The sequence below is a fragment of the Anabas testudineus genome, chromosome 21 (genome assembly GCF_900324465.2).
Source record: "Anabas testudineus chromosome 21, fAnaTes1.2, whole genome shotgun sequence".
Lineage (NCBI taxonomy): Eukaryota > Metazoa > Chordata > Actinopteri > Anabantiformes > Anabantidae > Anabas > Anabas testudineus.
In genome coordinates, this window is record NC_046629.1 from 3,353,911 (window position 1) to 3,378,072 (window position 24,162).

General features: G+C 41.6%; 1 protein-coding gene across 1 annotated transcript in view; it reads right to left on the bottom strand.

Annotated features, from left to right (window-relative positions):
• Nucleotides 1-15,524, bottom strand: part of plcl1 (phospholipase C like 1) — a 65,529-nt gene extending 50,005 nt beyond the window's left edge. The window contains exon 1 of the mRNA XM_026376069.1: nt 14,700-15,524. Within this exon, the coding sequence (XP_026231854.1) occupies nt 14,700-14,879 (180 nt within the window). The 5' untranslated portion in view covers nt 14,880-15,524. The remainder of the gene's footprint in view (nt 1-14,699) is intronic.
• Nucleotides 15,525-24,162: the final 8,638 nt, after the last annotated feature.

Sequence of the window (24,162 nt, forward strand, 5' to 3'; positions counted from 1 at the left end):
TAGATCTCACTTGTTGAAAATGCTGTGAGTGAGCAGCTAATTCAGACTTCCCAAGAGTTCATAAGGATTTTGTTTAAATTTTCACACAGGAAAAGTCTCAGGAATTAAATCAGGTCAAGAGAAGGGGAACTTGCCACAATGTCAAGTATCCATCTGTTCACATGACCCCCTCAGTGCAGAAACATCCTGGGTGTAAAAAGAGCTTCTGACTTGTTTGTGATACTGAGCTCGCCTTGTCACATTCATCCTGTCACCTCGCTGCTGCAGTTCCCTCCATACTTCCACCCCCACACCAGAAGAAAAGCTGTGGCTGTGTGTGAACTTTCCACATACAGTACATGATGTCACCGAGGCGCATGTGGAACGCTTTTATAAAGAATTCAGTGGAGGTTTGGGCTGAAGGTTTTATATAGAAATAATAAATCATGCAACATAAGCTCGGGTGGAAATGACAAATTCTTGTATGGGATGTTGTAAGTGGTGGATTAAGGAAGACGGAGAACAGTAGAACATCCCACAGCCTCATCGAGCCGAAGGTCAGCTCACTGCTCTTATCTATCAAATCCAACACACGGCCTCAAATCAATTTAAAATCTTTTAGAATACTCTTTCAAACAAATGTCCTCGTAGAGAACAGCCATCTGAAATCTGTTCATGCAGCGTAGAGGACTCACCTTTAATCTGGGGACAAAAAGTGGGTCCCCTCACCGTCGAGCTTCACTTCAGGCTTAAAGGACGAGATTGTGAATAAATCCCATGAAAAGATGGAAACAAACAGAACATTAAACTGTTTCATAATGCTTTTTCCACTTCCCTTCTCTCAGGCCTCAAATCCATCTGCTCTTTTTGAACACGGCAGAATTATTAGATACACCTGTATAATCTACTCTACTTTTACAAGACGCGTTGGTCCAGTGGATTATATTAAGACGTGTTTCTATATGATTTACATAAATGAGGAGGCCACAACTTTAGAAACACCTCTTCATATAATACACAATGTCTAGATTTCTAGTTGTTTTCATTTAAAGTCGTTTTACATGCAGTAAACTGACTCTGATTTCGCTCACTCTCAACTGAGTCACAGCACATTTAAAACAAGTTGAGCTTTTCTCCTCTTCCGCCATCGCGTCGCTTTGTGTCGCTCTGGTACAGACTGCGCCGGGTTTCCACCGACAATGAACGCCATCGCTGCGCCTGCAAAATGTCCTTAATCAGTTTATCAATGAACTGATCCAAAGAAAACGGAGCTTTTATTGCCTGTTATTGTAATAATTGATCAGCAACTTCAACTGTTGAGGCAGAAATGTCAACCTATAACTTGTTCCATTGTCACTTTAATAATTTCTCCAGCTGAACAATAAGCAGTTTGAGATTTCGATTGCAGTGTGGCAATAAAGAACAAAGCTTTATTATATATGTAGCAGAAAGTAGAAAACATGTTACTGCGTGTGTTGAGTTTTTCAGCTCTTTAAGGAAAAAGTCCACCCTGTGAATCTGTCACTCAAGTGAAACTCGATATTAAATACATGGCACCAGATAGAGACGCTGCACAGCTTGAAACTAGATTTACACAGAGGAATGAGAAGTTTATAAGCTCTATAATGGATTGTAGAGAAAAAACAAGGTGGTTCGACTCAAAAAGTAATATTGGAAATAGAAAAAAGGTTATGTTGCTAAAAAAACAGCCCTTCAACAACAGCAGAATGTTATTTTATAGTGGCACGAAATAATATATCAATATATTGCTGTGGGAGGATGCACGAGTGCTGTATGTCTGTTTCCAATCTACCTCTCGCTCTATTTCTCCGGCTCCTGCCTTTTTATATTTGCTACCTACACATGATGATTCACAGCGATTTGTGCCTTCAAAAGCACCTAAATGTCCTTCTGCACTTGTGTCTCACACACTCCGGATCCACTCTGAATCCAGCACCCTCCATGTCATTATCATGTTTCCTCTCTCCTCCTGCTCTCCAGCAATTCGTTCTGCAAGGCTGAATAAAGCTTCTGGCGGAGAGACCAATGATAAGGACGGCGACATAAGAGAGAAAGGAGGTGCTGCAAGAATGTCTTCTGAGAGTGTCACAAAATGAAAACGGGCCAGAACCAGGAGGAAAAACGTCATCGCTTCACATAAACGGCTGCACAAACTGTATATGTAGCATTACACATTGGTATTTAATCTCAGTGTCTCTCTTGTTTTCCTTCATTAGGGCAATTGACCATTTCTAACACAGTAATACATCACAGTAAATGTTCTACTGTCATCTCACCGTGTGGAGCTGAATATTTTCATATCAGTTCTGCATCTTGCTCAGGTTACTGTCAATCATCTGACACCCACAGGAACAGATGGAAACCTCCATTATCTGACAAAATATACTGAATTATGTATTCAGGAAGGTTCATTGGTTTCGAGGGCAGCAATTAATCTGAGTAATGATCATTCAAGTGTATTTTAAGTCACTATAAGCGGTGCACCAAAAGCAAATCTCTGCTGTTTCTCCTCTTTAAGACAACAGGATGATGATGGATTAATAATTAAAATGGAATCAATTTACCAATTATTGTATATTTCAACTCTAAATAATGTTTGTTTATGGCTCCTATGTATCTTGTTTTAAATTTGAATGTGTGAAGCAAATTCATCCTTTAGAGAAACATTTCTTTTGATGCACGTATTAACCTTATCTTCAATGATTTTGGTCTTTTTGGTCCTCTTTGTGTTCCAGGACTGACAGAGTATGGTTTCTGACTTCAAAGCAAATTCTACTGTGTTTAATCCTCATGTACCGTACTGTGCAAACGTGCATTAAACACTAAAAGTAAATGAAAGCCTCCAAACTAATCATGACAACAGTGACAAAATGCAGCAAACAGGAAACCAGCATCAGTTCTCTTCTGCACATTGTTTGAAGGAACTTGGCAGACAGGTTGTTCAACCATCTTGGAGAACTTTCGTCTAAGTGTCCTCTGTCTCTTCATTTAATCCCACACTGACTCCCTGATGCTGAGATCTAGGCTCTGCTGGGCCAACACCATCTGCTCCAGTGCTCTCGCCTCTGAAGATAGTTGTTTATGTCACTGGCTGGATGTTTGGGCTCATTGTCAGGCTGCAGAACGAAGTTAAGATGGATCCTCCCTGACGCTGGTGATGATGGATAATAACATAAACAGCACAGTACTGTGTGTATGATATGATACGGCATGATATGCCAATGAACGTGTTCCCAAGTAAACTCAAACTGCTTTATGTTTTGTTACTAAGTTAAAAGAGAGAGCTGATTTTAAAGTCTGAAAATATCTTGAGCTATTATTTGTTGCACCCTGTTGGTTCTTTGAACACTAGAAGCACAACTGAGCTACTAATTGTACAAACGAGTCGACATTTGGTGGTGGTGGTAAGGCTCCAAGAAATACAGCAGCGAAGACTGCTGGCAACGGAATAGGGATTCAAACAAAGTAGGCTTTAAAATCAACTGTGAAAATGTTTCATGAGGAAAAACGGCACTGAACTAAAAGATAAGGACGTAAAACTAAAAGCTTTTTGTGATTGTGTTCATGAGATGTGGGGGGTTTCAGGTGAAGCACCCAGACCAACGTCTCCAGGCAGTACTGGGACGGTTTTTAAAAACCACCTACTTCCACTCCTTCCTGCACACGGACTGCTTCCAGTAGCCTCCATTTCTCAACACTTCTGCATGACGTCCACTGGTAATAGTTCTTTTTTTCTTTTTTGCTCAAAGAGCCAAAGCTACCGTTACTTACATGAACTCATTTCCTCACCACTAATTTGACTCAGAGAAACAACGAAACACGGACAGATTTGGGGCGTGGAGATGCGGAGGGGTGGTTTGGGGTTGGGGTTAGATGGGTTTTGTCATGGTGGGCCCTGTATGTGGTTGCCATGGCAGCAGGTGTGTGGTGCCAGGGATCTCCCAGTGAAGTCACATCATCCGACTCTGGCAGCCACACAGCATTCCTCCTCTCTAAAGGAGCTGAAACATACCCTTCACACACACTCACTCACACACACACACTCACTCACACACTCACACACACACTCTCACTTATAGCTACCTTTAGTTTGTTTACTCTATTAGATACAACAACAAACACTTGCATTTGTACTAACTCTACATAGTTACAACAACCAGACTCACTGTTCTGGTAAATCGGGACACACCCGCTGGAGATATAAACCAGCTGGAGTGGACACACTCATAACTGTGTAATGATGCTGCTCCGCTGCAGAGCACAAAGATCAGACCATGAGGCATCGAGTCCGGAGCTGCTCTGAGATCCGTTCCAGCTGATCTGGTGGTCAAGACTGTGCATCATGATATAATATCTTATCACCGTCCTGGGTGGTTCAGCATTTTCCTCTCTGGACCGGTTCTTCCATTTGACCCCCATCCACATACTGGCCTGGTCACACAAGCATTTCAAATCAACAGCACAGTGAACTGCGACGATTTCAAGAATCAAGTCGTTTTGAAGGAACAATATTAACATTTGACAGCTTAAGGTTGCTGCTCCTCTTGGTTTTAAATGAGTTCCAGACTTTTAGTGACGACTTCTACAGCTTTACACAGTTAGTCAGAAAAATACCTGCTGTGCTGATTTGAGCCGATTTATTCATGAGGTTGAAGTTAATATTTCGTGTCAAGTTAAACTGAACTGTGGTACACGTTGTTGGCTGAGTTCACCTTTCAGAGAACAGACTGGATGTTCCACCCACCACTTTTATTAAACCGTCTCTGTATGAACTGTTACACAAACTAGGACGGACGTGTGCACACGGTTACGAGTCAGTGGTATAAATACATTTCTAATAAACTGTTTAAACTTATTCTATCAGATACGACAAAGCTACAGCAGCTAGCATAGAGAGTTTCTCCTTTTCACTTAGGTTTTATTCTACTGTAACTTTAGAAAACAGTGAAGACCAACGTTTGTTCGTTAACAGCAGTTTATAGAGAACAGAGGAGCTGGATTAGAAAATCGATATAAGCTCGTATCATGACGCCCCGTTTGATGACCAACAACTATAGGAAACAGCTTCTCAGTGAGAACTATTCAAACCTAATTTCAGATCATTAAGTGAACCTGGAAAGAAGAATAACTCCGTATAATGATGGAACTTCCCACGTATCACCTCTTCTGTGACTGAAATGAGCCAGTAAAAAGTGAAAGTGTTGCCAAAGCCCTTTGTTAATGGTAGCAGCTCTAATATTTAACAGATATTGTGCAACATTTCCCAAGCGAGGCATTTTTGTATCCATCACACATTCAACCCTGCAGAAATCCACCCGTCCTTCCCTGTGTTTTCACAGTTTACTCCTGTGCAGCACCATAAATGACATTTTTCTAGTCATCTCTTTGTCTTTTCTTTTAAGAACTGGCCTCTCCAGTAATGAGTGAGAAGCTGAATCACACGAGGACTCATACCTGCCATCTTGAGTTGCCCAATGAGACAAACACGTTGAAAACACAAGAATCTGTCCTATCATTACCTTCTCTCCCACATGATGTGAACATCAGATTAGTATGAAAACAGACTTACGGAAATCTGAATTCCTTAAAGTCTTTGAAGCATAAACAAAGAATAAACAATGATATTAGACCGATTTTCAAAAACATCCTGTATTTATGTAAACACACAACACAAGCCTTACGACATACTGCTAAGAAAGAGTCCTTAGTGGTAAGGAAATGAGTCTTAACTCTTCCTCTAGTTAGACGTGTCAAGGGGATTTTGAATGAGTTCATCCTGCTGCTGAAACAGAACCCAGGAGTTCTGGTTCCACTTCAAAAGACAAAAGGCAGACGACTGTGGTTACGAGGTGGGGAATTCAAACGAGCAAGACCGTTATGAAAATGGCCTCTGTTACATCACAAAGGATCTGTGTGTGTGTGTGTGTGTGTGTGTGTGTGTGTGTGTTGCCCTCTAGGGTAATGCCCAAAACTGCAAAACAACCCGACGTGCAGTCTCTAGAGTTTTCCCCCATCTACCCACCCTGAGGTCAACACCACGCATCGCTGAGCGCACACACACACACACACACACACACACACACACACACACACACACACACACACACACACACTACATCTGACTCTCCCCCTCTCTCTCCTCCTTTTGCAGCAGTTCCCTCTCACATTCAGTCTTTTCCTTTCTTCAACCTGTCGAAACACATTCAACGTTTCTCTTTATCTGTCTGCAGCCACCTCTGCTCCGGATGTTCTTCCCTCTGTGTTATCAAAAATGTCATCTCCTTCCTCGTTCCCCGCATGTTCAGAGGGAAAACTCAGAAGGACCAACAGGAAGATCGACGTAAAGGCGGAGACAGATAGATATGTTGATGTGTGTGGACACCGGAAGTGATGTGTAGATATAAACAGCCGACACTCCGCCGTCGTTCTCTCCTCTGTCCTTGCCACAGTGGACCTGGCAACGACTCAACTTTAAACTAGTTTATGTTTTTAGTTATTCTAATCTAAAATCCTCTTTATGCGCTGGTGTTTTAATTCCAGCACTGGAGACCTTGCCGCCTCCAGAGTGAAGGTCACAGTTTAAATCCCACATCATTCGTATTAACTCCAATAACGGACATAAACACTATCACTCAAATGCTGTATTAAATGAGAGTCTTTCTTTCTCTCTCATCCTGGCTCTAATACTTGTTTCCTGCCTCCAAAGACTATAGAGAAGACTATATATAGACTCTATAAAGACTATAGAGAAACCCGACACAACCCCAAACGACAACTGACATAAATGGCAAGTCACAAAAATGATGATACAGAACACTGAACTGTTTCTAGACATTTTTTTAATCTGCCAGAATCGCAGACGTTGCAGAACGTCTAGTTTAACTACTTTAATAGCAAAACCACAACCCTTCTCTAACCTTAACCAAAGCGCCTTCTTTCCTAAACATAACCCCCTCCACCCACACCATCCACCTCCTAACAAATCGCTTTCCATTAATAAATCTAAAATGTTGCATCAGAGCAGAATTTATCCAACATGTCATTGTGTTTGCAGTTAAGCTGCATAGGAGCATCGTTTCTAGGAGACAGGGTTGTTTTGGCAGAGCCACCATGGCACCAGTCCCCACGCCATTAACGTACGGCTGTGTTTTATCATGCAGGCTGAAAATCTGTGCAAAGACGGCCTAAAGCAGCAGCTTCATACTGTTATTATGAGCCATTGTGAGTCTCTGCGCTGCACTGGTTCCTGAACTGGGTGCTCCAAATATCACTAATCCAATTTGCAGTCAAGGTCTTAAATCTGAAATTAACAGAACGCAGATGAAATTGCTGGTATTACAAAGCACCAGCTCAACGCTCAGCACTCATCCACACTCCAGTCTCAAAAAATAAAATAAGCTGCTGAAAGCATTTCTCCCACTTCTCAACATGAAAATGTGGTGATATGTGTCACCAGTCCATCGCACTGTACAAACGTTTCACACACTGGGCTGTTTGTGTGCAGGTGCAAAGACAGCAGAGGCACAAGCACTTGCATTATGTCATTTTCCATGTGCCCTGTTGCATTGGACTGAACTCTAGAGAATCCATGTGACTTTTAGTGCGGGAGATGGTGTAAATGGTGGGGTTGTTTTTAGCATTTTAAAGGCACTATGGGTCATTTCAGCAGGTCCAGATCCAGCAGAGTGCTGGAACATTTGTGTCTGCATGTTTTCCCTGTGCCTGCGTTTCCCCCGGGTGCCCCACTTTCCTCCCACGGTCCGTAAACATGCAGGTTAATTGGCGATTTCCCGTGGGTATCAATCTGTTATTGTGTGCGCCCTGCGATAGACTGGTGACCTTTGTATGTATGTTAACAATTGTCATTTATCTTAATATAAAACATTTAACAGAAAGTTACTCATAGAGTTTCATTCTGTTGTAGATGTACTGAAGTGGAGTGGGGGGGTTTCAGACCATTGGAATTATAAGCACTCTTTTCACTGATCTTACCCATCATGTGAGCATCACGTGAGATGATACATGTCACGGCAGCTTTTATGGAAAAGTGACTCAAGCATGACACCAAATACAAAACGTCCGTATTTATGTCATGAAATGCACTTTGGCAGCACCTCTGCACGCTGCTGACACGACAACACAGCTCCTAGTGATGCTGCACTAGAGAGAAGAACATGGTGATGAAAACCACGCAGGTAAAAGTGTGTGTGTGTGTGTGTGTCTTCAGAGCTACATGTGCTTGGTCTTTTGCAGTCACGCTTAAACTCCTGACCAGCAGCTGTGATGGGGCGGTGTTCCCGGAGAGATGTGGCACCAGTAGCAGAGTGATACTGGGAGACAGAGGGCCCACAGTTGTCCTAGTTGCTTTGCATTCACACACACAACACACACACAAATCACAGGGAATACATTGTCATTACTTCTGACCAGCTTCCAGGAGCACGCTGTAAACAAATCATTGTTCATTTCTCAGCACAGCAGGTGGGGCACAGAGAATTAGAGCGAATGGAACAAAGTGAGAACAATAACACCAAGGGAAACAACGGACAACATCAAAGCGGAGCTGAATGAAAGAGAAGAGGGAAAAAACAGGGAGTGGAAAAGAGAAAGACAAAAACACACACACACAATACTGGGTTTCAAAAGCCGAGCAAGGAGAGTGCAGATGGGAGGAGAAGGAGGCAGACAGGGATAAGAAACCCACATGGCAGTCTGTCTGAGAAGGGACCAAAATAACCTCAGCCGCTCATATCAAACATAAACAGAGCTCCCACTGTGGCCTTGGTATGAAATTCCATGACTCTTCCATGACTTTTCATAATGGAGTAGAGGCACATCTGTGCACTTTTCATTTTTAAACGTTGTTTAAATTCATGTTTTTCAGCTCATGATGATGAATGGGAGACCTGGCTGGAAACCACCGGCAGCTGTAAATGACTTTTTATCCAGACTGTAGTCCACAAACTGCTGGATGGATTCATCTGTGCAGGCAATTAAAATGCACAGATGGACCCTAATGATTTAGACGTTTCCTTTAAGAGTAAAATCATGTGAAAGTAGTACTGTGGGAGGGGGATAAAGATTTGATTTTACCCAGCGTGAAGCCGCTGTGACTCAGGTGGTGAAGCAGGTTCACTTGTCGTAAGTAAGAGCTGGTGATGTTGGACGAGGCTCTTCAACGTGTTTTAACAGGATTAATAGTGGGAACAGCATGCTCGCATCTTCAGTGTGGCATCAGTGTGAAAAGATGAGGCGTTCAAAGCCTTGTACCCAATGCTCCCTAGTTGCGTGTATTAAAGAAAATAGCCTGGAACCATAAAAATATGTTCCAGCCGCCATTTAGGAGGCAGGAAAACACAAGCTGCTACTCGACCTGGACTGATTAAGACGGGAGTGTGGCTGAAAAACCTTCTATGTACACATCACGAGGCTGCACTCAGACCATTGAAAAACAAAACACACTGCAAATATGAGCACACAAGTTCCTGGTGCATGATAAAATCATGTCTCTGAGTGTCTCTTCCTACTCCAACTGGACTGTCGGGGTAATATCTCATTGTTCTCTGCTACCTTCAACGGCAGCAGGGCTGCTTTTTAGTCTGAATCTCTGCTCCGTCTTGTTACGATATTTCTGTCGGGTGACTCGAAAAGAATGTAGATAACCCCAGATAACGCATTGATTCTCATTTCCCTTGACAAAAATCTATAATGTTGAACAAGCTGAATGACCAGTGGAAACCCTGCAGTAATACTAAATGCAGGGCGGCGGTCAAACTCAGAGATGTCAACGCTTTAGCTTCAGCAACACAGAGATGGAGAGAGACAGTGTCCTTCAGTGCCCGAACACCGAGCAGTCAGACAACACACAGGCTGTCAGAGACACATCCAACCATGCCTTCCCCTGAGACCCATCCTGGAAAACCTGTGTCGGACTCTGTGTGTATATGTGTGTGTGTTCCTCTTGTGTGCAGACTAGACTGTTAATCCTGCAGCACTATCCCGGGCTTCGATGCGGCATGTTTGCCTCCTGGCCTGTTCCACTGTAACGCTGTAAGCTAATTGCTGGTTGTTTGTTGGGGAAAATTAATATAACAGCCCGAACCTAATGTGTTTAACTCGATTGAGATTAACGTCTCTTTAACTCGCTCTTAATGCGCGATGAAGCAGCGCTCAGGCAGCTGCTCCAGCTCATCCATGAAGAAGCAACCAAGGGATGAATAACAATGCATGAGGGAGTGAGGACGGGTCTGGTTGTTGGGGGAGGAACCGTCAAACAAATACAGAATTTTTAGTTTTTCGTTTTCGTGCACATTAAAATGAAAGACATGTATTTTAGTCATTCAGGTTTGGTCTCAAAGTTCAGCAGCACAACTCTATTATAAATAGAATCTAGGTTTTACCCAATTTCACAATTTAATGGGTGTCAACTACAGGGAGGATGAAAGTTTGTCGCTCTGATAAACGAGTCTTTTCATTGAGATGCAACACATCCTGCTTTGCTCTAGTCGACTCTGGCTAAACGCTGGCTTCTCTGTGGTCGTGCATCCTTAAGGAGAATCAGGGATTTGTCTCTGAAGCCAAGCTCATTTATTTATTTTCTTATTAAATCAAAGAAGAATGAAGAGTTATTTATGGCCTCGAAGGTCAAGAAGTGGCAGGCTGCTGGAGTATTGTCAAGGTTTGCATGGACATGAACCTCTCCCCGATGAATCATCAGAAGATAAAAGCTGCACTGAACACATATGGTGCTTTGAAAAACGTCAAAGACAAAACTGTGGACAAAGTTAATGACTCAAGAAAAAAAAAAGATAATTGTTTAGAAATCCTCCAGCTACCAGATCTGAAGACCTTGGAAATGCAGTTTGAATCCAGTCAGATCCTGGGTCTGTTTTTTATGGATTTAATAAGTCTGGCACAGGATTTTGTTGCCTGTAGATTGTCTCTCAAAAACAAATTCTACAGTGGCCCGAGGTTTTACCACAATGTAAAAAAGCATCAGTAATTAAAATAGCTAATTACTACAAACTAGGACACGTTAAGTCTTGTTCGGCACAGAAGGTCTCGCTGCAATGGACTGAATGGAAACGTGGACCCACAGGGAACCTTAATGGATTAATGCAGCTATTCATTGACCGTACTGTAGCATCACTGGAAATAAAAGGTTATCCCCACAACTGGAGAGCATGGACTGACTGAAACGACTGGTTTACAGGTAAACCAACCGCTGGGGAGACCTGTTATTACAGGTAACAGGTCTCCTCAGCCCCTCATACTAAGTGTAGGTGATCATTCTACTGTTTGTGATCATTTTACTAATGTTTGTGATCATTTTGCTGCTGTTTGTGATCATTTTACTGCTGTTTTTGATCATTTTTCTACTGTTTGTGATCATTTTACTGCTGTTTGTGACAGTGAGCCCGATCAGTAATCAATCAAAGACACATCTTCTGTGTAGCTGAACAGTACACTGAATATTATTTACATTCTGTGGGAGATACCAACAGTTCCAAATATATTAAACCTGTCAGGTTGAATTTGGAGAAACGAGGATGACATGAATAGAACGTTTCCATTTGAGTGAACAGTGTAAACTTCACAATGATCCGAAGACACAGAGACAAGCTGCAGCAACACAATGATACTCTGAGACAGTGGAACAATGATTTTAAAAACCTTGAGGCGACACGAGGGGAAGAGTCGGTCTCAGAGTACTAAGGAAAGTACTAGTTGTTACTAAAGATGTGAACGGTTCAGAACATGCAGACTGAGAAACCAGGGGAGGTGTGAGCATGCATGTATGCACAAGGTGATATGTTTGGGCGTCTTAGACACAAGTGAGAGTGTGTTGGTGCAGTAATGTGAGCCGTGCAGGAGCCGACCTCGCCCTTCCCCTTCATTTGAAGTCGTAACCTTAAACAAAAAAACCTCCACTGTGCTTCCACACCAGATTTCCATGAATGATGCAGTAAAATTAAAACTTATTTGTACTTTTACTTTATGGATCAATGTACATGTAACATAAACAGGTTGACAGGACTATTTATTCAAAGAGTTCCTAATTTGTCTCTTTTACTCTGTGATTTGCTTTAATACCTGTTTTCATTTAGTTTAATGTTTCTACTTTCAACAGTCTCCACACACACTGCTCTGAAACAAAACTAGATAAAACAGGTGTTAAACACCTAATAGCAGGAAAAAGGAGACGAATTATGACTTTTTTGGCTTTTGATAATTACTGGTTTTCACACATCGGCCTGTTTTATAATTGTCATAACGTGGATAGAGTAAATAATTCATGGTGCTGCATTGATTTAGAATACAATTATATGATAACTGTCTAATTTAACCACGGTAGATACCTGAGGATGTACTGTAGCATTGTTCATTCAAGATTTCTGCTGTTAGCAGCTTTTAAAAGCCACAGCAGGAGGTCTTAATGTTGTGGCTGATTAAACTTTATTTGTTTTGCAAACAGATTCAACAGGTATTTACACACTTATGAGTTCTGTTTAGTGTCAAACGACGAACCAGGAAAAGGACAGGTCCAGTATTTATTTGGTCTATTTTGGTGAACCTCCAGTAATAATATCTACTGGAGTTCGTGGAACAGTGATGATGTTTCGGTTCGTTTTTGTGTGTGATGATTTCTCATCAGTCCACACCTCCTCCGGGACACAGCTGTGTGCTAACTCTCCACTTCCAGTCCAATTCCTTCCTGGAACGACCTCCTTGATGACACATCCTCCTACATCTTGACATCAACAGATTAAATTACTTTAAACTAAGTTCCACACCGCTCTTCATATTCAGACTCACTGAGGACGTTTCAGTAAAGTCCTGATGTTTCATACTGAGCTCCAGCTGTCACAGCTGATCGTGCCTGTCACTGACATCACACCTCTCATCTGTCCATCCTTTCATCTGTTTCCTCCTCAGCAGCGAGCACTCAAAGGACTCTCTGTTCGGCTGGGTCTTCCAGCACAGCCCGTGTTCACCGTACAGATACAGCCTGGCAAAAATCACCTCCCCCATGATTTGACCACTGACATGAAATATGAAGTTTGATATCAGCTCCCGATGTGAAACACAGTGAGAAGGTCATAAACCACAGTGGCAACTAAAGCATCAATCTTTTCCTCCTTCAGATGCCTTTAACATGACAGAAATCCTCCAGCTGCCTGATTTCTGTTCAGCTCAGCGACCTCACGAGCCGTGCTGAGAGAGGTCATCAGGTCCTTTAGTGAAGTGCAAATACTAAAACATTTGGTGGACGCACCAAGACGCAAACAACGAGACCGAATCTACATCCATCAACATCTGCAGCGTTTGTTCACAGAGTCAGTAACAACCTGTTAAAGCAACGACAGACAACGACAGCATCCAGCAGAGAAGTGGACGATGTGTTGAACGCCAACGATACAGAAGCTAATATCTGTGACGCTGTAGATTCAAAACACGATTGTCTGAGTGACCCGAGTCTGACGTCTGGAAATAATAAGACTTGTGTGTGGATGTTTCAGTGTGATGTGGAGGCCATGAGGCATTCAGGGACCACACAGAACGGCTCATCACCGGCATAAGATGATCATAAAATGTCAATAATAAAAATAAGTTATTCACAGAGTGAACAGTGTATCTCTATCTAACAATCTATTCTACACATGCACCTTGTGTTGAACTCTATTTTATATTTTATTATGCTTCAGTGTGTTTTCTAGCTGCGGTCCTTCTAGTGTCAACAGTACTATGCAAACCTGAGCATGTTGGAACAACTATTTCCTTCTAGATAAATCAAGTGGATCTAATTTCACGAGCTCATTCAAGTTTTAATGTCTAAAACCAATTGTTGAAACTAAAAATAAACATCTGTTATGAATTGTAGTGTTGTGGCAGTATCAAGTAGCACAAACTAAATAAACTCATGCACCTAATACTTGCGTATGAGCACAGTACTGAGTAAGTTACACATCAGCACGGCTTCCGAGAACTGTGACAAATAACCAGAGGCTCCTGCTCAGCGGCTACTTCAAGACATGAAAGCTACTGATCCTGCAAACATGATCCTCACTTCCCTCGTCCTGGGGTCCGGTGGCCTGCAACCTGAGCACAGGTGATGGTAGAAGTGATGTCACCGGGATGTGGGTTGGTTGGTCACTAGGTGAAGAGACTTCCTGGCACAAACCCAGACTACTTTTATCTTAAAGGTTAGAGAACCATGACGGTACCTTAGTGTGCACTGAGGGTGTGTTGTGACTTGGAGACATGTTCCCCTGGAACCACTGCTCCTGGAGACTTCTTCCTCCTCCTCATACTAAATCAGTGGCTCATGAGTCAAACGCTTCTTTCAGCTGTTCTTACATGAAAATTACGCACATGACGCGTCTGTGAAGGACGTGAAGTGCAGCATGATGTTGTCACCTGGGAGGTGTCAGTCTGGTCTGTGAACCAGCACCAGAATCACATCAGTCCTGCTGCTTATCAGAACCCAGCGACACATTCTGGTTATTTCTCTATTTCAGTTTCACCTGCAGTGATTTGTAGAAGGTTTTCTACTTGTTGAAACATTTGCCACAAATACATCTGTTCATATTTTGGCACCGAGTGAATTCTTCTCTTCTCACTGCAGGTTCTTAGCACCTTGACAGGTAAAATGGAGCCAAGACAACTGGCACCACCACGACACGCTGACATTTCTTTACCTTAATGATGCTGCTCCGGCGAGGTGCTGCCTTCACCGACTCCAGGAGGATGGTGTCAGTGTCTTGGCCGCCACTGGGAAGGATGACACCGCTGCGCCGGCCGCGGGACGCTCTCGGCGGGATGCATTCCGGCGCTCCGTCGCTGCACAGCCCGTCTCCACATCCATCACGCTCAGACATGTCGATGAGAAGGAGTCTCGATTTGGGAAAAACGGAAATTAATCAACTCGTCGGATCTGACCTAAATAAAGTTTGACTTGGCTGAGCGTGGGTGCCATTTAAGGAGAAACTGGATCTTCGGCGGAGGAACAGTCACCACAGTTGGTGAATTATGAAGAGATTCTCATAGTCACTGAGCTGCAGGCCGTGTGGACTTCAGGCTGGGAGTCTGAGCTGGTCTTCACAGTCCATTCCCGCTCCTCTGAAATCAAAGCATCTCATGCAGGTCCAGCACCGGCTTGGAGTGAAAACTGGACCGGTGCGCTCCCCGGAGACGCGCAACAAGTCCTCAGCGTCCCCAGTGCTGCTCGTCTCGGAGACGGTGTGAACGTCCTGAACGCTTAAAGCCTCGCAGCGTGAGGAGAAACAGGTCAAGCCTTGAGAAACAGGCGCTTTGTGCTGGAAGAAAATGTTTGAGAACGATCCAGCGGCTGCAGAAACGCGTCGATGTCAAAGTGCACGAAGGAGCGAACTTGATGCTGCGGTTTCAGATCCGCTCCTCTGAGCTCAGTCCTCCGACGACACTCAGCTACTACGGACGTCTGGGTCGGACTCAGAGCTACAGCAGCCGACTTTTGATGAGAATAGGAAACTCAACTGACAGTCGCGCCGCCTCTTGCCCGCCACCCTCTCCACCCAACTCCTCCCACACGCTGACTGGAGCCATGACTGACGCGCGCAGCGGCCAATGCGCTCAGAGTTTCTGGTGGTTAAAGTAGCGCGTCCCAGGCACGGAGACGCCTCCCCACCACTTTGTCAGAGCCTCAGACCACGCAGCGGTAACTTGGGTGGACTGGAAACCTCAGGGCGCATGGTGACCAAGAGGAAAAGATGTGTTGTCTTCATCTGTGGACAAATATAACAGCAGATTAGACTAGAATTAGATTAGAATCATAATAAAGCTGCTTCAACCACAACATGAAGCAACAAATGTATGAAGCTGTAAATGGACTTGTAGTTCTGAGGTTAGTCATAGATGAGTCTGTTAATCCACAGTTAATCACAGACAGTCAGAGGATAGTTAGGTCTGTTGGATCTGATTCTGTGTAATTAGATAAACGATGAACATTATTCATGCATATATATGTTTTAATAGGTTCCCAGAGAACCTCTCAAGGACAGCTCTGCACCATTTGGCCTGAAAACACCAAAGAACTGTGTTTGTGTCACCAGTGTCTATGTAAATTTAGACGTCTGACCTTTGACCTTTTATTATTATCCAGAAGGTGCTGGTTCAGGGTGACGGGCAGACCAGTAAGGAGTCGTACCCAGTGTGGGTTTAATAACACTGTGATACATTATTCATCTCTATGGCAAAATTGCCTTTTTCCTCTCCGGCTCAGTTCAGAGGGTCAAGGAGAGAACGGTTCCTCCGGAGCTGGCAGGATTTAATGTTGCTCAAGGACACATCAGCAGGGTGGACTGCTGCTTGAACAGCGGTCGTCTCTTTAAGTTCCAGCTCAGTGGTAAAATCTGGAATCAGCCTGTAACACACGTCTTGAGACGTACGTCTGTGTGTTTGTCATGTGGGAAACAGAGCGAACAGGAACAATGTGCACGAATAGATGAAGCTTAAAAGTTCTAACAGCTGATGTGTGTTTGTGGAAATGGAAGAAGAAACAGGTGAGAAGGTGGGTGTGGAGCAGTCAGGTGGCTTGACATGGAGGGGAGGGACGAGGACATCTAGTGGCTGGATTAAAGATGACAGGAGACAGGAACTCGAATAAACAGGGATTATTAGGAGCAAGTTGTTGTGCAGATAATGAATCCAAGACTGCAAATGTAGCTAATTAAAAAACACAAGATTTAATCTGGCATTAAGTCTCTGTTATGTAGGCTACTGCACAGTGCCTTGCTATAAGCTGGTATTACTAACAATGGCTTTTTACCTGCTGTGTTCAGAATCTGCAGGAATCGAGCTGTGGTTACATCCCAGTCTGATAACTGATCAAATATTCTGGATTAAACCAACCAGTCAAAAGTCTGAGAGTTTATATATATATATTTATATATTTGAGCCTAAATCCCTCATGAACTTTGAGCCTTTTTTCACATGGTGGAAACAACTTGACGGGAGCTGAGACTCGGCTTAAACTCACTCAGGGCCCTGAATCCCCAGAGTTATTTTTCTGAACGTGTTCCCGACCGAGCAGATACGAGGGTGTTATGAGTGTGTGTGTGCATGTGTGGACCTTGAGCCACGCAGCTGTGGAATGTGGTCAGCTGGTGAGGTCTATTAGCACATGGAGCTCAGCAGTCGCACCTCGCTGTGAGCGTTTCAGAAAGCAGCTCATTCGAGGAAAGAAAGAATTTGCAGTGTTTGTGAAGACTCTGTCAAAATAACAGATTCTATCATTTGTTTGTTTGAATACATTTTTATACTGTTCCTATTGTTCTTTATTTGAAAGTTTCAGATGCACCTTATGTCTTTCTCCCAGTTTGTAGTTGTCAGTGTGTGTTAGAATAGCTGGCTGCTGATGGTGGAGCTGATTATGCTTCATACTTCGTGTGCAGTTATGAAAGTTAAAAATCAGACAAACATTCTGCATTCCCCATTTTTAACATTCAGTTCAGACAGGATGTGATCAGACATCTGCTCAAACCTGTTTCCTAAGAGAAGATGTTTCTGTTAAACTAAAATAATCAGAAACGTGTTTTCGAAGGGAACCGGGAATAAAGATTGATTTCTGTTAACAAAGTGATAAACATTTCAACATTTCCATAAAAAACATTTTCAGGCAAAATATCCAATCAGATCACGTCAGAAACAAACAGCTGCTTCTTCATTTGTTGGACTGTCAGAGTTCAGAGTAGGAAACAACAGAACCTAGACAGCTGTCAGTGACCTAATGGAGGCAGAAAGCATTCAGTCTATCGGTGCCTCTTTAAAATCTGGACTAAATGAAGCTGCTGGTGATAACTTCATATTTACTGTGCAAACACGACGAGGTATCAGTGTTGTCATCTTCAGAAGAAAGCATTTAAAGCATGTGACGCTGCTTTCCCACGAGACTCAAACCTCTAAAACACCTGTAGCACGCTGCTACCGCTCTCAGATTCCAGTTCAGAGAAAGGAAAAGCCTGAAGTCCACCTAAAGTTCCTGCATAGGAACCTGAACCTGGTACCATAATAAGATGTTACTGAGGTTCAGTACCTCACATTTAGGACCTTGGCTGCTGACAGTAAAGCTGAGGTTGTTTCCATTCAGAATGTAAATACATTCAGTTTGCTGTTTATTCCTAAATGTTTCGAGCTCCGTTCGAGCCTTATCGTTGACATTTAAATGCCAGTTCACTCTGCCCTGCTGCAGAATGACAAAAGATTTTGAGGTGAGGTGACAGTTAAATAGCAGAGGCCTGAAAAACTGAACGGTGGTTTGATCCTGAAGCTAAAAAAGGACGGTGACTCCGAGTGTCCCTTCATGCCTTCATGCTATGCTGCCACCAGGGTGCAAGAAAGTCAGAGCAAAGGCCTTTTGGAGTGTGTGTGTGTGTGTAAAATGTCCATTTTGGTCAGAAGACAGGTGCACACTGTTCTCCACTTTGTCTGCCAGAGTCCTCAGGACCATGATAAAAACCCATAACGCAGCGGAACAGCTCATCATATTCTACGAACTCCTTCCCTGTGTCATGTCAACACTGTCCTCAGATACATTCATGCTCTCCCTGCACCTCCACTTGCTTTTCTGTTGGTGTTAGACCATATTAAACCTGTTAGCAGCAGCTTTCCCTGTATTTAATCCACTATAACTCATGTGCACAGGTACAAAACACATTCAGCTGTAAAACAAGCTGCACTAATCTGCTACCTGGGTGACCTATCGACTCTTATCCCTCTGTCCCATACGTCTCCACCGGCTGAGGGAATGTTAAGCAAAGCCATCATTGCACTGTTAAGTCAGCACGCTGGTACTTCTGGTTCTGAGAAACAAACTCTCGTGCTGTTTTTCGCTCTTACATTTGTAGCAGATGTCAGGAAGATGATTTCTGTGTGCGTGCATATGTATGAAAGTAATTGCCTGGTGTTTGTATCTGTGTGTCTGGCAAAATGCAAAAAATAGCAGCTGTCACACTTCACATATTGCATACTGTTTGGTAAACCTCCCTCGGTGCTGGGTCAATGTGACAGAAACATTTCCCACCTGCACTCTAAAGGACTCTTTGTTCACTAAACGGGTATGTTAGCAGCACACAGGAAGAACAAACCCTTCAGTGTTTGGTCCAGGACTTATTATAGACAATATTATTCATGTCATCATGACACTAAAGGTTCACAGACATGCTTGCAGACAGGATGCTGCAGTAAAGTCTGAATGATAATAATATAATATAATATAATATAATATAATATAATATAATATAATATAATATAATATAATATAATATAATATAATATAATATAATATAATATAATATAATATAATATAATATAATATAATATAATATAATATAATATAATATACATATTTATAGACAAAGCCAGAAAAGTTGGAATGCTGTGTAAAACTGTAAAAAAGACTGAGTGTAATGATTTATAAATCATATCCAGCGTAGGAAACGTGTTAATAAAACATCTTCATCATGTTTATGATGCATGTTTCCAAAGACCTTCATGTGAATTTACTCACAGAAACAGAAACAGAAACAGACACAGACACAGACACAGACACAGAACAGTTCAGTTCAGTTTTTGTTCTAAGATAAAACTTGACACTGATCAACACTAGGTGGCACCAGCTGCAAACAAGTCGACACAGACACTGAGGATCATGTTCAGGATGACTTTTATTTAACTTCGACCTCCTGACGACGGAAACTGCAGGAAGGCAAATACAATTAAAAAAGCTATTTAGTGGTTATAACTTATACTATAACTAAAATATGATTTGAACTTATCTCATCATCATTTGTTTCATACAATATTTCCTTTATAGATACAAAAAAATAGATTTCCATTTGTGATATTTAATGAATGTTTTTAATTTTTTGTAAATGTAAATTTAAAGCTACAACACAAACTGTGAGAAGGTGAAGATCCTGTTTTATGAATAATGAGAAATGTCTTAATCAAATAGAATCAAATGAAAAACTAATGGTGTAAAAACCACCGTTCTACATTGAAGCTGAGAGGAAGACGTCTCCTAATCACAGGTTGTTGCACACGTCTAATACACTGCTGTATAAACTGTCCAGTTCCTTGCAGGACTCTGGTCTGTGTTTGGTGACGGAAGGCTCCGGGTTTCCTTCCCAGCGCGTCCTGGCTGGGTGGAGCTCCTGAAGATAGTGGTTTCCTGCCTGAGCCTCAGTCAAGTTTAAACGGTGTGGAGTTATTTTTGAAGCATTCTTTCATTCCTAAGCTCGGCGTGCACAGACAGCATGAGTCTGAGCAGGAGTTTTACTCGTGGTTCATGCTCCACAGAGCTGAACAACAACACGTGTCATTTCTCAACTTATCACTCAATCATCAAGGTTTGGTTTTGTAAATTCACTTCTTACCTTCCTTCATACTAAACGGTTTTTATAGACTAAGGTAGGGATGCTGTGAACACTAGTATGTCCAGTTGTCTTGACTCCCAGAGAGAGGCGGCTTTTCAATTCTACTTTGGACCACTACATTATATACTATATTATTATTATGCATACAGGTGGTAGTTATGTCTATTAATACAGGGATTCTATCAACAATTATGACATCTAGTATGTATTAGTACATTAGACCCCAGAGGCCACTGATACATCTCAAGAACAGTTGTAGTTGATATCAAATACATAATTACCTGTGTCTGATTACATCGACCAAATAACGTCTCATAAACTTTATTTTAAATATTTAAAAAAATAATATTCACTGGATTTAAGTGTTGCTCACGACTGGACACTGAAGGTGTTTGTGCTCAGTGACCGGCCAGGTGGACATGCAGCATATGACACAGAAATATTTATACACACAGTTCACACACAGTAAATAGAAACGTAGGGTTTCCTCTATTCTCCTCCTCTCCTCTATTATTGCCTCTCATCTACACAGCTGCTTCCTTCCTTCCCTTCATTCATTCGGACAAAAGAACGGTTAATGTGGCGGAAATCATCCCACAGGAAAAACACGCACGGCTCTGTTATGTTGTTAAAGTGTGACTCAATCAATCACAGCACAGTATTGAGGTACGAGAGCTGTCTGATAGAACTCCAGCAGCACAGTATTGAGGTACGAGAGCTGTCTGATAGAACTCCAGCAGCACAGTATTGAGGTACGAGAGCTGTCTGATAGAACTCCAGCAGCACAGTATAGAGGTACGAGAGCTGTCTGATAGAACTCCAGCAGCACAGTATAGAGGTACGAGAGCTGTCTGATAGAACTCCAGCAGCACAGTATAGAGGTACGAGAGCTGTCTGATAGAACTCCAGCAGCACAGTATAGAGGTACGAGAGCTGTCTGATAGAACTCCAACAGCACAGTATTGAGGTACGAGAGCTGTCTGATAGAACTCCAGCAGCACAGTATTGAGGTACGATCGAGGTCCCATCACCATCGACGTTTCCATTATTTACATCTTGTACATAGAATAACATCATGTGGTGTGAAACGGCTCAGTTCAACCTCAGTTTTCCTCCTACAAAGAGCCCAGACGAGCCATTAGTGGAGAACTGAAATTGATCTGAATGCTGCATCGGTGTGTGTGTGTGTGTGTGTGTGTGTGTGTGACAGGCAGCACCTGGCAGTGGTTTCGTTATGAGGATACACAGCTGGCGTTACTGGCTCGAAGCCTCAGCTGCCACTCTGCCTTCAGCTCCCCTGTCACGGTGTGTGTTTGTGGGGGCTCCTCCTGCTTCAGCTCTGTGAATTGAGTTTCATCTCCTCAAATATTGAGGATAATAATAATAAGCTGAGGTGTGGGACACACCAACACTCTCCGTCACCAATGAGGGACCCCAACAGGCTTCAGCTCTGTGCAAAGCTGTTGGTGACAGAGGTCAGAGGTCAGAGCAGTACTGAGGTGAGTGTGCAGACGACCCTCACGTGTCTGCTCCGGATGCTGTTACAGGTTCATTAGGTAACATGAGACTGTTCAGAGGCAGCCGGCAGGAAACACAAGTGAAGAAAGTAAATCTGAACAGACTGGAGTGAATTACCCGGTGGTTATGTGAAGAAAAGAGGGGCAGATGGCCGAGAGGAAAACAGCGTGGGGGGGGGGGCGGCGTACATGCTGTAAAGTAGAGACATATTCTGTGATTGTAGTTCAACACTTTACCTTCATGTTTAACACACTTTACCTTCATATTTAACACTTTACCTTCATGTTTAACACTTTACCTTCATGTTTAACACACTTTACCTTCATGTTTAACACTTTACCTTCATGTTTAACACACTTTACCTTCATGTTTAACACTTTACCTTCATGTTTAACACACTTTACCTTCATGTTTAACACTTTACCTTCATGTTTAACACACTTTACCTTCATGTTTAACACTTTACCTTCATGTTTAACACACTTTACCTTCATGTTTAACACACTTTACCTTCATGTTTAACACTTTACCTTCATGTTTAACACACTTTACCTTCATGTTTAACACTTTACCTTCATGTTTAACACACTTTACCTTCATGTTTAACACTTTACCTTCATGTTTAACACACTTTACCTTCATATTTAACACTTTACCTTCATGTTTAACACACTTTACCTTCATATTTAACACTTTACCTTCATGTTTAACACACTTTACCTTCATATTTAACACTTTACCTTCATGTTTAACACACTTTACCTTCATGTTTAACACACTTTACCTTCATGTTTAACACTTTACCTTCATGTTTAACACACTTTACCTTCATATTTAACACTTTACCTTCATATTTAACACACTTTACCTTCATGTTTAACACTTTACCTTCATGTTTAACACACTTTACCTTCATATTTAACACTTTACCTTCATGTTTAACACACTTTATCTTCATATTTAACACTTTACCTTCATATTTAACACACTTTACCTTCATATTTAACACACTTTATCTTCATATTTAACACTTTATCTTCATATTTAACACACTTTATCTTCATATTTAACACACTTTACCTTCATGTTTAACACTTTACCTTCATGTTTAACACTTTACCTTCATGTTTAACACACTTTATCTTCACATTTAACACTTTACCTTCATGTTTAACACTTTATCTTCATATTTAACACACTTTATCTTCATATTTAACACACTTTATCTTCATATTTAACACTTTATCTTCACATTTAACACTTTACCTTCATGTTTAACACACTTTATCTTCATATTTAACACACTTTATCTTCATATTTAACACACTTTATCTTCATATTTAACACACTTTACCTTCATGTTTAACACTTTACCTTCATGTTTAACACTTTACCTTCATGTTTAACACTTTACCTTCATGTTTAACACACTTTATCTTCACATTTAACACTTTACCTTCATGTTTAACACTTTATCTTCATATTTAACACACTTTATCTTCATATTTAACACACTTTATCTTCATATTTAACACTTTATCTTCACATTTAACACTTTACCTTCATGTTTAACACACTTTATCTTCATATTTAACACACTTTATCTTCATATTTAACACACTTTATCTTCATATTTAACACTTTATCTTCATATTTAACACTTTATCTTCATGTTTAACACTTTATCTTCATATTTAACACTTTATCTTTATATTTAACACACTTTATCTTCATATTTAACACTTTATCTTCATATTTAACACACTTTATCTTCATATTTAACACTTTATCTTCATGTTTAACACACTTTATCTTCATATTTAACACTTTATCTTCATATTTAACACTTTATCTTCATGTTTAACACACTTTATCTTCATATTTAACACACTTTATCCTTCATATTTTAAAACTACCTTATAACACTTCTCATGTTTACACTTTACCTTCATGTTTATAACACACTTTACCCTTATGTTAACACTTTACCATTCATGTTTAACGCACTTTACTTTCATGTTTAACACTTTACCTCATGTTTAACACACTTTACCTTCATGATTTAACACTTTACCCTTCATGTTAACACTTTACCTTCATGTTAAACACTTTACCTTCATGTTTAACACACTTTACCTTCATGTTTAACACTTTACCTTCATGTTTACACACTTTACCATTCATATTCTTTCATTACAATTTACACTTTACCTTCATGTTAACACACTTT